This window comes from Lepisma saccharinum, chromosome 1 (assembly GCF_977018435.1).
Source record: "Lepisma saccharinum chromosome 1, izLepSacc3.1, whole genome shotgun sequence".
NCBI lineage: Eukaryota > Metazoa > Arthropoda > Insecta > Zygentoma > Lepismatidae > Lepisma > Lepisma saccharinum.
This window is the reverse complement of record NC_139229.1, coordinates 186,051,257-186,064,497: the sequence shown is the minus strand read 5'-3', so window position 1 is coordinate 186,064,497 and position 13,241 is coordinate 186,051,257. Positions and strand designations below refer to the sequence as shown.

Here is a 13,241-nt window from a genome sequence, read left to right as displayed (position 1 = left end):
TCGGTCTTTTACTTTTAGCACTGAACAGTGGCATTTCGAGAAAGCTTTGTGTCATATATATCTGGCAACATAGGTTTGTAGAAATGAAGAAAAAGAAACATGAAGAAAATAATATGGCGGACAGGAAAGAAGTTATTACCCAAAAACAACATAAAAAACGAGTTAGAAATCCCTCTGGTGAGTTAAAAAAGTATGGTGTATTTTCAAGAATTATGTTTATATTCTTATACATGCGTAACAACGAGACGTAATAATATGGCTTGCTATCCGGATCATCGGTTCAAACATCACCAAAGTTATCTTGTTTTGACACTTGAATATTGTCAACACTATTTTGTCCAGATCTTGTCATGAAACAAAATTCTGTAAACATTGCATTGCAATCCAGTAAAGTCCGTCGAATAACAAGAATGAATGTGTTCTGTAACCTACTAGTACTAGAGGTTATTAGTACGATTTCGAATGTGTTTTGTAAGGGTACGCAAGGGGCAAAGATCCTATTGACACTTTTATTGGGTTTGGTAAATGTGCGATTCCTTCATTGCAGAAGTGCCATGACGAATAAAATGTAGACGAGTTGCGTTTTGTCCGGCTTATTCTTGTTCACACAATGTTGGAAGTTATGATTGTCTTCTTCCTAAGTTATTTTGGTTTTTTAGTATTATCTTTGCAGTTCATGAAAGTTTTTTAGTTGTATGCCCATGGACAATGTTCCCTTGATATACAAACCCACTTGGTTTTCATCGTGCTTTACCGCCTGGACGGTAGCAACATGTCATCTGGATGTAAAAGTATGCATTTGATGACAAGGCAAATGTTCACGTGCATGCCTTTACTCCACTAAGCATATGGCCTAAGTTCCTTTTTGTTTTATTGCGATTTCATCATGTTACGAATGCAATTTTTACATGGTTCGATTTCGATTTACGTCTGTTAATACATACTGCGGAATTTTAGAGATTACTTACGATTTTGTTCAATATATGCTTTCGTGGTTAGGTTAGGCAGGTCAGGTTTGGTTCTCTTAGCATTAAAATAAAGTCCCTAAATGCATTCTACTAAGGTTCCGATTTGCTTCTACTTTCATTCCCAGTAGTCTACGATAGATACTATTGCTTGTCAACGGAGAATACCTTGTCCATGGGAAGCGCACATGCTTGCGTAAGGTAATTTTTAAGTTGTTTTTTTTTAATCCAAACAGTGCTCATTACTTTAAGGAAGGTTCAGATTTTGTGGGACAAAGATTTCCAAAATTCTACGATAATTAGTCTTTCTACTAGGAGAATTTGAAAAAAATCATAAAACAATCGGAACATTTACCATGCATATTTATTGCTTTTCTGGGGGTTCTATGTCCCCATTTACGGTCACCACCCATAGCTGTTGAATTTCACAAATGACTGTCATTGTCATGATTTCGTTATATTTTAATGAAATGTCTGGGACTATAAGTAACGAATGTTCAGACAGTGGGCCTCCCTGATAGCATAGTAGCATTGTTGTAACCCAGGCTTCCCTTATGGTAGAGGCAAATTGTGCAGTTGTTCAGATCTCGCCTGGAACTCTAGATAAATTCCCAATTAGCTTATGTCAGCGTAGAAGTGTACTAAAAACAAAGTCTACAGTAGCAAGCTTTTAAGTGGTTTGTGGGTTTTAAGTTTTTCAAAGCTGATTATTTGAGCAGACAGTTCTAATGTGAGTATTTCAGAAAAAAATAAGAATTATAGTGGGCTCACTCACTCTGATTCGTGGCTAATTCCACAGAAGTGTACACCAAAGTGAGTTTTAAAAATATTTTTTACCAACTCATTGAAATACGAAATGTTGTTGGTAAATGTTCAAAATCAAGAATCAGCAACTGGCATCAATGTATAAGCAAGAATCTGGCAACACTGTTGGATGGAGTTTGAGTTTGTTAACCTCTTTTTGGGTTACTGAGAAAGGAAGAGTAGTGTGAGTCATGTGATTAATTTGTGACTTTTACTTAATTGTTTACTTTATCAACATTTGAGCTGTTGGGGTTTACCTCTATTATATTTGAAGTCAGCCTTCTGTGGCGGAGTGGTTAGCACATCGCGCTACGATGCCAGGAGGCTTGGGCATGGATGTTTGTGAGTGTCCATTCAGCATATCATCACTCATCCCCATCTTCGCATATTAGCCAAAAGTGGCACAAAAAGCAATGTAAAATAAAGGAAGCAATCAATTTCAATATAGATAGATGATAGTATCAAATTGTATTTTTTGTGTAAAATTGGAAAAAAATTCAAAATATTAAACTGCATTAGAAAAATGGTCCATTCATGTAGTGTGAGTCACATTTCATTACTAATTGAAATGTAAATTATCAATATGCATTCAGTGTCATATTTTTTTGTACCAAACAAAGTATTGTTTAGCACTTCTACTTGAAAATGCAATAAGAAAAATATCTGTTGCCTATGCTAGTGGTTCTCAAACTGTGGTACGCATACCCCCAGGGGTATATGAACTACTTGAAGGGGGTACGCGATTAGCTCAGAAGAGAAATGTCAAGAATACCCACATGACAACATTTTTGCTATAGGTGTGTAGAGCAGACTTCATTGTTTCAGAATTTATAGCTCTAACACTCAACAATAAAATAAGGCTGAGACACTCTTATCTTTGTTTCACATGTTTTGAAATAAAATACTCGTTCAAAATCTGTAATACTAAATTTGGAGCTGAATCTTTGCTTGAAAGTTTCAAGTGCACAACCAGACATCAAGAAACTATGTCACGTTATGCAGGTACATCCTTCTCACTAGAAAAACGGAGGATTTACAATAAAAACTCCAAAATTGTGCTTGACAGTTTGTCAACTCATTATGAATGTTCGAATTACTCAATACCAATATAACACGTATTTTAAAAATATTTAAAATATTAAAAAAACACAATGTTTCCTCAGTGAGGAAACATTCTGGAGCTACTACGGGTATTGAAATGACGCGGGCCAATTTTAAAACTTTTTAAAATTGTTCAATGTTAAAATACGTGTTTTAGACGGAAAGGATCTTTTAACTTCAGGGACTGTTAATTTGTAACGGAATATGGAGGCTACAACACTTTTAGGCATAGTTTTTGAATTCCTGTTTAACCCATATCCAATCTACACCCTTATTCCTGGTTTTTGACAGTTTGTTTACAAACTTATTTTTGATCTTTACTTTTCTTCAGTAACTCTGGAAAAATACATGAAAATTATAGTTTTTATATAGCCTACTTCTTAACATACATGTGTTTCACATTTTTATTTTTGTAACTAATCATAAAGATTGTAAACTTAGGAATGCCCAATAAAATAATTAACGTAGGATTCTAATGTTTATTTTTTACCATCTTTCCACATACAGCCTGAAGGCCATTTTGCTTTATTGCAGATACACGCCTGCAACATATCAAAAATGCCCCACCAATCAGGCAGCCAAAAAATTTCTCCCAAGATGCACTATTCGGAAAAGAAACCTATGGTGGGGGTATGGGGAAACATTGTGTTTTTTTAATATTTTAAATATTTTTAAAATACGTGTTATATTGGTATTGAGTAATTCGAACATTCATAATGAGTTGACAAACTGTCAAGCACAATTTTGGAGTTTTTTTTGTAAATCCTCCGTTTTTCTAGTGAGAAGGATGTACCTGCATAACGTGACACAGTTTCTTGATGTCTGGTTGTGCACTTGAAACTTTCAAGCAAAGATTCGGCTCCAAATTTAGTCTATTACAGATTTTGAACGAAGGGTACAATGAGAAGAAGGTTGAGAACCTCTGGCCTATGCAACATATGATATACAATGCCTAACAAGAACAGAAAGGTGTCAAATGTAGTGTGAGTCACACATGGAATTAACCTCATGCATTTATGTATTTTTCACATAAAATACATAAATAATAAATTACAAGCATATTGCAACATGTTTTATATGCTTATTACCATAGTAAAGATCCTCTTTAGCCAATGTATATATTTTTCAGTCTTAGTAACATTATTAAGAACAATCCAATTTTTTAAGACTTTTGCAGGTATGAAGTATTTATATTATACTTGTGCTATTCATTGTTGCTTTTCTGCCACTTTTGGCTGAGACAATGAGGATGAGTCATGATTAGATTAAATTGATGAAGGGATGTTCACAAATAACAGCCATGCCAAGGCTGGGATTCAAATCCGGAAACCTTGGTAGCAATTCCCGAAAGTTGACAACTCAGCACATTCAGCTACCCAGCTGTCACAGGTATGAAGTGATGATGAGTCGGCCAATCTTTTAATACAACTAACATCATGAAACATAGATAAAAAGCATTTAGGTGTGTACCTTTACCCCTGGTTACCCTATTGTGAATAGTGATTATGACTGGCAAAACTGGGCTGTAGCTGGAAATGTGCCCTATGCATCAATTTTTTCCCTTAATGTGAAGTAAAATCTATTTTTCCACATTTGTGAACATTGCATGTTTAAATTGATATGAATAAAACAAACACAGATTAGCTTAAACAAATGCTATAATATGTGTGTTTTACTCCAAGTTGGGGATGATAAGGTGCTGGAATGGTGTACTCTTGTGTGGCCTTGTTTATGCGTAATCTGTATTTTTATTAAATTAAAACCCATTTGCTAAATTCAGTTTAAAAATCACAATTTAATAGTTACTGACAAGTATAAATTTATGCATGTGTATTTTTGACTAAGATACTCCAAAAAATCAAGCGTGACACCCAAATTTGTGTTAGTGGAATTATATGAAGATGGAGATTTATGTGTATTCATTTCAAAAAAATATATATTTGTATCAACAGCAACTTAGAAATTTTCCTTTGTTTCAGAATGGAAGAGGGAAAAACGGAAAAGGCTCCGAGTTGCTGGTAAGGAATATGTTAATAGTAAAGGAGAAGTTGTTGAAGCTCGAAGGATAGGGGATGATTGCAAGTGCCGCAGGAAATGTTTCATGAATGTGACAGAAGAGAACAGAAGTAAACTATTTGAAGGATATTATTCCTTAAATAGCCATGATGAGCAGAATTCTTATTTGTTTGGACTCATACGCAAACATGACATTGCTAGGAAGAGAAGTAAAAATAGTGATCGTCGTACATGCACATACAAATATTTTGTGAGAATACGAGGGAAGGAAATTCAAGTATGCAGGCTTGCCTTTGCACATATTCATGGAATTTCACCCCACAAGATCAGAATTTTGTGTCAGAAACTTGATCAGAACATAATGTTTCCTAGAGATGGCAGAGGAAAGCATGATAATCGTCCAAAGAAGATTACAAAAGATAGGGTCACCCAAATAAAAGAACACATATATTCAATCATCAAATCTGATAGAGTAAGTACTGATTTTTAAAGTAAGGTGTTATTCTTAAACAAGTAAGTTTTTTGGAATTGTTTTGTTAGTTTAAGTTGAAATCATGTCTGGTCAGATTGAACTTTTAGCAGAATATCTGTAAAAATTTACGATATTCACTTTACCTTTATGTATTACATGAAAATATAAGAAGCAGCATGTGTGTGTGTGTGTATTAGACACTATGAATACATTAACATTACCTAATTGTTGTATTTATTAGACGGAGGCTAGTTACATGGGCACCCTGAAGTCCAGACGTTCTAGGTTTGAACCGTAGATGTGCTTGATATGTATTGTTTTGTGTGCAGTGTGTGGAGTGCAATGGCAAACAACCACACTTGATCAGTTGGTGTTGATTTACAACATTGCTAAAGTAGAGTATTTTTCAAAAACCAACTAATGAAATGATGAGTGGACACAAATACCCATTCGTAAGGGGAACCCCCATGCAAAGCCAGTGGTTCTGGATGCGAATCCAGATATGGAATAGATATTTGTCTCTTTATCATTTCAATAATTATCCATTTGTCCCCTTCATTGCGATTAACGTGCAGGTAGAAAAAATGATGTTAAATGACCAACATAATCATTCCAAGAAATTTTCATGTACATGTAAATAGAAAAGTGTTAGATGTACTTTTAAAAGATTTTTAATCATTCATTAACCTTTTCAGTCCCAAGCGTCTCGATCGAGACGCTGTGTCAAGGTCGTAGTTTTTACGTTATAACGTTTCTATTTTTGGCTAGAATTTCGATGTTTTTTTTATATTCTTCCTAACACATGTATTTAACAGAAATGGTTTTTTTGCATTTTTTTTTGTCTTCATGAAAATGGTGGGGAAAGGGACTTCTCTTTTGCGTCTCTTTTCAAGGGAAAATTTTTGCCGACAAAGGAAGACCGGCTTTGTTGTTCTAAAGCAATGCTTTTCACTCCCGCCTGTGAACTGCATTCGAAGGAAGCTTATTTATCAGTATCCAATGTCAAAATGAAAGTTTTCCGTGAGGGCGCAAGCCGGGGGTGGGGGGAGGGGGAAGACTGGTTGTTGAATCTGCGTTGTGAGAATGGAATTTCGAAGCGCGCTGAAGGAAACCTTTGTTTTTTTAGCACAAGTGTCCACAAGTTGCGACAGGGGTTACCCTGCATTGTCTAAAAATAGAATTTCAAGCAGCTGCAAGAATCAGAGCTCATTTTTCACTGCGTTCTAGCTTTTCGTCCGTGAATGTTGTGCGTAGGTGTCGTTTTGTGCCCAAGTGCGAGGACATTTTTTGGGTGGTGACAATTTTTTTAAATAATTTTTGGGGGTTTTCTCCCTTCCCCCTCCATATATATGCCAAATTTGCATAAGTTTTGCATTTTGTGCATTTTGACATTTTTTTTTGGGGGGACACCAATTTTTTTTTTAAGAAAAGTACTTTTGAGGGGATTTCCCCCCTTTCCCCCTTCATATGTATGCCGAATGTGCCTAAATTATATATCGTCTGAATCTGTGATTCATTCTGCGTACAACGGTATATCTTTCATATCTCTAGGGCATTTAGTTTCTGAGCTATAGTCATTGCAAGGTACCGCTGCATTTTGAAGCTTGAATCAGTGGCGTGCCGACCATTCCTTTTGGGGGTATAACTCAAGTTACATTGGTCATACGACAATGATGCAAATATTTTTCTGTTTCTTACATGCCAGCGATAATTTCTATGTGCATTTTGAACTTTTCATATCCTTTTTTTGGGGGGGGGGCGAAAATTTTTTTAAAAAAGTATTTTCAGGGGAATTCCCCCCCTTTCCCCCTCCATATATATGCCGAATGTGCATAAATTATATATTGTCTGAATCTGTGATTCATTCTGCATACAACGGTATATCGTTCATATCTCCAGGGCAAATAGTCTCTGAGCTAAAGTCATTTCAAGGTACCGCTGCATTTTGAAGCTTGAATCAGTGGCATGCCAACCATTCCTTTTGGGGGTACAACTCAAGTTACATTGGTCATATGATAATAATGCAAATATTTTTGTGTTCCTTACATGTCAGCGATCATTTCCATGTGCATGTCGACACTGTCATGTACTTTTTTCTTGGGGGGAGGGTGGGGGAACCAAATTTTTTTTTTACGAAATTTTGGAATTTTGAGAGTTAGCCCCCTCCCCCGCCACATATACGCCGAATTTGCATAAATTTCATATAGTCTGAAACTCTGGTTCATTCCGCGTACAACGCTATATCACTCATCTCTCTAGGGCAATTAATCTCTGATCTACACTCATTTAATTGAAACTCTGCATTTTGCTCAAAATCGGCTCGGGAGAGAGAGGCTTACTTGTGAAAATGGCCTTGGGACTGAAAAGGTTAAGGTTCAGTGTGTACCATGGTACTCAATGCCACCTCTGGGTGGTACTGATGAGAGAGAGCATATCAGAAAAGTCGGGTCACTGTAGTATACAAGAAATTATGTGCTAACGTCCATAGCAGCAGTAAGTTTTACTTCAACAGTCCTGTAAATGAGCAAAAGGAAAAACATTGTGTTTACTTATTTTAATATTTACTAGCCAATCCACTCGATTAATATTTTTGCATTATTTCAGATCAAGGACTTCCTCAAAGAGGAGAAGAACAATGGACCTGATGTAAACATTACAAAAATGTGGAAGGACTTCTTGCAAAAGCATGATCCAAACTACAGCAGTTATTCTATAAATCTTCAAGGCAAGCATCACATAAATGCAGATAATTCAGACTTAAGTGCAATTGCTACTAATGACAGCATTCTCCTGAGCAGTTTAACAGGCAGCCATTTGACATCAAATTCAAATCAGTTAGGTTCAGTGAACAATAGTGAATATGGAAGTACTGTGGAAATCAGTCAGCTTCAGATACAGTCGGGAAATTCTAATCAAATGTGTGCAAGTGAAAGTGCATTGAACCAAAGTACTAGTTCGAAGAATGAGCCTGCTGTTAAACATTGGTTGTATAGTAAAGTGTTCCATGAGGAGTTTACATTTCATGATTTTCTTTCGTTGCGGAAGAAATTATGGGACATAAAATCAGGGAAAAATCAGCAAGGTAAGTCTGAACGGAAACAAAAAACTCCGAAGAAAATTCCTAGGGAAAAACCAGAGACTGTCGAGGTTGTGAATGTTCCAACAGTTGCATCTGTCACACAAACTGTAGAACACCAAGCTATACAGCCAGTAACAACAGACATGTATATAGTCCCAGTGAACTTACAAGAACTGTCACATACAGATAGTGGCATTAATCTGCATGCTTTCTCCCAAAATACATGTACAATTAATGCCCAGCCAGCACCTCAGAATTTGTGTACAAGTGTGGTGAGTTTGCCAAGTGTGCAGGCTGTCAATGTTTCACAAGGTTCGTGCAACTTTATGAATGTGAATGCTGCATTTTATTGATAGGTATGCATGAGTAAAGGAATTTTTTCAGCTAAAATCTACTGTGGTCCATTTGAAATTTATAATAAAATGAATTTTACATTATGAGTGTGTGTATGGTATAGATTATAAATACAGTTGAAAATCCAAGTCCTCAATCATCCTGTGTATCTTGTCACGTCAGCAAGTCAGGAATTAGTTTCTGCTAAGACTAAAACTGACTCAAGGCAAATGGTACCAAGTATTTGAATGTCAAAGTCAGATTTGGTACATGCATAGTGTGTCAACAGGAACGAGGTGATTTTTTTTTTTTTTTTTTTGCATTAGATTGGTAACACTGATATTTACATCAGACACATAATGGATGCCAACAATGGGGCAGTGAAATGGTGCGCATCAGGGCTCGAACAATCCTGGTGTGATGTTTTGCCATAATATTGCCTTTTTTTAAAAAATTATATGTACAAAATTTTGAAGATTCTAAGTTCAAATTGCAGTACAGTGCGAGTTAGTAATTTTTTTTTTTACAACATTGTGCACATTCCATAAAATCAGTAACAATTTCTTACTTTTTGTTCTCCCCCTCCTTTCCCACTTTCTCTCGATAAGCACTTCGTAATTTAACACTCAAGTGATTTTAGCGATGTCTTGAATACCGTGAGACTCAGATTCTTATAGCATGCACAATTGCTAGTGGCACCACTTGAAGGTCTAGTCTGGAGTTCTGTTAATACATTGGGGGGTTCACGGACAGGACCGAGGTTATTCTTAGAGTGAAGCATGTGAATGCAACGTTCAGTACAGATGTGAATTTTTTTGTTTTGTTTTTGTGCTTTAGAACTAACCTTTGTAACTTTTAGTGGCATGCGAATTCATTATGAACGCACAGCAGCAGATGAAAAACTGCAGAGCTAGAAGCAGTCTCAGCTAACAAACATTTTTGGTGGTCCTTCGAAAAAGAGACTCAAGTGAGTGTACTTCATGGGAACCATGTGAGGCAGCGGCTGTAATATTGAAGTTGAATAATGCTTCTGTTACGACGGAAGCAGTTTCCAGACGCCGGAAATTTAAAGAAGAATGGTGCAATGAACTAAAGTAGCTCAAATTTGATCCCAGTGTTAGTGTTGCTAGATGTGAAACATGTGCTTTATTTCCCGCCATATCAGATGGAAATTCAAAAATTGTAAAAAGGGTTTACTGGTCCGTTCAAGCTGAAGACTTGCAAAAAACACAATCATCTCCCCACAAAAATTGCGTTGCTGCAAACAGGACACTAACTTAGCTGGAATCAGCCCCTTGGGCATCATGTGTGAAGAAAATGAAGGAATAGATGTTCACACACCTCAAAAGTGTTTTCACTGTAACCTACTATGTAGCAAAAAATGAGCCGTTCGCTGATTTTGAAGACTTCTTAACATTAACAGATAAACTAGGCGTTGAAATGAAAAGTGAGTATAGAAATGACAAGATGTGTGTTGAATGTGTGTGTCTCATATGGCTTGAGTACTTAGAAAAGAATTAATCAGGGAACTGCATCCCCATCTTCGCAAATTAGCCAAAAGTGGCACAAAAAGTGAAGTAAAATAAAGCAAATTAAACCAAACCAAAAAACTTTGCTTTCTCCAATATTCATTCTAATTTTCACCTCAGCTTCCATTGAATAAAACACCCTAAGCAACACACGTCATCAATCACCTTACTCTTGGTAATACAATCTTCCCCCGAGAGGAGGAGGATGCCTCTTTCGCCAGGGGCTGATTATAATCAATGGGGGTTTCACCGACAAAAGGAATCTTCTGTCATTCTTTTCCTTGAACTATCACCTTCTCAAACTATCATTTTCTCTCTGTCTTTTAATATATATATATATGTATATATCTAAATGCAGTAAGTACCGAACACACATACCAATAAGCTCTGAAGTCAGATTATGGATATAGGTAATTGTTAAGGCAGTTAGCAACTCTGCTCTCAGTGGGAATCTTCCATCGTCGTGCTGACGGCAGGTTTCTGCAGAGCTGAAGGCCAGAGTTCACGCTAAACCAAATGGCCTGTATGTGTTAATCAAATGTTTAAAGCTGCAGAAAGGCATTTGTTGAATCTTCTGAACTCGAACACACTTTTCTTGCATTCAGTGTGTACTTGGGTGAATGCAATTTCCTTGCACCAGCCTGCCTGACAAAGGATGTACATGCATTACACCTAGTGTAAAAAGTGCAGCTAACTGAACTGGGCTTATTCTGCTCATTAACGCATGAAGGCATCACAGGAACCCCCCCCCCCCCCCTCCAAAAGTGATTCTTGCTACCACATGCATGTTAGTCAAAGTATGTTTTAGGCTCAGATAGTACTGGGCTTATGGTTTAAAGTGAAATCCAAAACACTGTGCAATGTGCCTCTACCAGATCGAACCAGAGACTTCTTGATTACACCATTGGCTGCCCATACATGTTGGTAAATGACTAGTCTCTTTTTTACAAATAAAAATAATTTATGTAAGTTGCTGGCCAATCTACTCTCTTGATTTCTTGAAACTTTTTTTTTATCCAATAGGAAGTAGTCATTTTACTGTTTTAAAAAGTCACTTGTCAAGGTCATCAAATAATTAACATTAAAGGAAATCAATCATTACTGGTATTTCTATTTTAAAAAATAATGTTAGTTAGTTTGAAAATAAGAGATCCATCAAACAAGGTGCCCTCAACCCTATTTACTATTTTTAATCTTCAATGTAACCCCCCCCCCCCATGGATTCAAAATACCAGTTTCAACTTGCCTCTTGCATTTTTGTGAGGTGGTGTTCATAGTTTATTATCCATTTTGAATCCAATGCATTGGAACCTTGGGCAAATAAATTTGACATTCAATACTACTAAGGGGTGTCTCGGAAATATTTTCATTTTTAAAACTATTAAAATAAATACTTAATTTTTTTGTATAAAGATAAATTTATTACCAAAAGAAAGCCTATAAACATTAAATTTTTATTTGTGGAAAAGAGTATTAGACAAATGGTGACCATTCATATTTTCACATTCAATTATTCTTGACCTAAAGTTTTCGAACACTCGCCGAAGCATTGCACGAGGAATAGCATTGATTTCATCTGTAATTCTTTGCTTCAATTCTTGATGACCTTGGACGTCCTGGCGGTATACTCATCATAGTGCTTCCAGTGTTTTCAAACTTTCTCACCCAATATTTAATTAAATTTGTGCTTGGGACGTCTCTCATTCCTGCCAGGTTATAATAATGCTGGTACAAACGATGGACAACAACATAAGTCATTATTTTTATACAAAGCAATTTTTATACAAAGCACGTTGCTGCCCCATAAAGTGCTCCATGGCAACTAAATATTAATAATGTTCCCAAGCGTTTGCGATCTATCTCATTTCTCCGTAATGTGCGAATTGCCCCAGAGGGTGGATTCAAAAACGAAAATATTTCTGAGACACCCTTTACAATACTTTTAAATTGAGTAAATTATGATTCATTTATTTATATTCTCTTCTCTTTCTTTCCTTGAACTGTTTGTTCTACTGTAGATTACATTTGAATTACAAACAAAAGTTGATTTCAGTACATAAATACTATTTACATTTTGTTCTGAAAAATAGATTTTACTGTTTGAAAGAGTTTCTTCAACAAGTAACTTGTGCCAATTAAATTCTCACAAAAATATACATACACACAGAATCTCATGTACAAATTCAAACCATGTATACTTTTATACATTAAAAAGTTTAAGTATGCAGCCATGGGTGGTTGTTCATTTCCCTATCAACATGGATATAAATTTTGACCATCGGTCTAATCTTGCTAGTTTTGCAGTCTATTACTAATTTGAAAAACACCATTAGTGGTTTAAGATTTTCAGAGCACTGTAAGAAAATTTGGTATAGTTGATTTCTTCATGTGGGACCTGTGCAATTGTAGTTCAAAACATTTTCTTGCAAAATCATAAATAAAATCAGTAGAGGGCATGAAGAGAGATTAGAAATGGAAAGCAGTCATGCAAAACTATTGTAGAGTATTGCAATCTTGGGACATGCTCCGTACGTAACCGTACTATGGTTTCTTGTGGGGGAAATCTACCAACCAGCAATAGGTTTGACCTATGTTATGTCAACTGTTCCTTACAACAAATAAGACTGCAATTAAGGCAGACTCAGCCCATGGCTGCATAAACTTTCTAATATATTACATATTTGTAATGCTCACTACAATGTACCTCATCTTAGTCAAGTAATCCATACAGCCAAGTGACATGGTAGAAAAATATACCAGCAAAATATAGAATCAATTTTTGACATGCATTTTGTATTAACAGTTCAACCCTAACCTCTATATGTTGCCAATAATATGAAAATATTTATGTTAATGTTTGGTTGAAGTAGATTTAAAGGAAATTAACTCGCATGGAACTGAAGGTTAACTTCACTTTTCCTCTCTCTTGCATGTTACGAAGT

General features: G+C 36.0%; 1 protein-coding gene across 1 annotated transcript; it reads left to right on the top strand.

Moving 5' to 3' along the window:
• Positions 1-15: 15 nt before the first annotated feature.
• On the top strand, positions 16-8,877 carry LOC145990829 (uncharacterized). The gene is made up of 3 exons (XM_083126278.1): positions 16-177; positions 4,850-5,358; positions 7,963-8,877. Exons 1-3 carry the CDS (start codon positions 84-86, stop codon positions 8,788-8,790), a joined length of 1,431 nt encoding a protein of 476 aa, XP_082982404.1. The 5' UTR covers positions 16-83; the 3' UTR covers positions 8,791-8,877.
• Positions 8,878-13,241: the final 4,364 nt, after the last annotated feature.

Coding starts and splice junctions, on each gene's coding strand:
- LOC145990829 (XM_083126278.1), top strand. CDS start 84: ATGAAGAAAAAGAAACATGAAGAAAATAATATGGCGGACAGGAAAGAA. Junction 178..4,849: donor ACGAGTTAGAAATCCCTCTG/GTGAGTTAAAAA, acceptor CCTTTGTTTCAG/AATGGAAGAGGGAAAAACGG. Junction 5,359..7,962: donor CAATCATCAAATCTGATAGA/GTAAGTACTGAT, acceptor GCATTATTTCAG/ATCAAGGACTTCCTCAAAGA.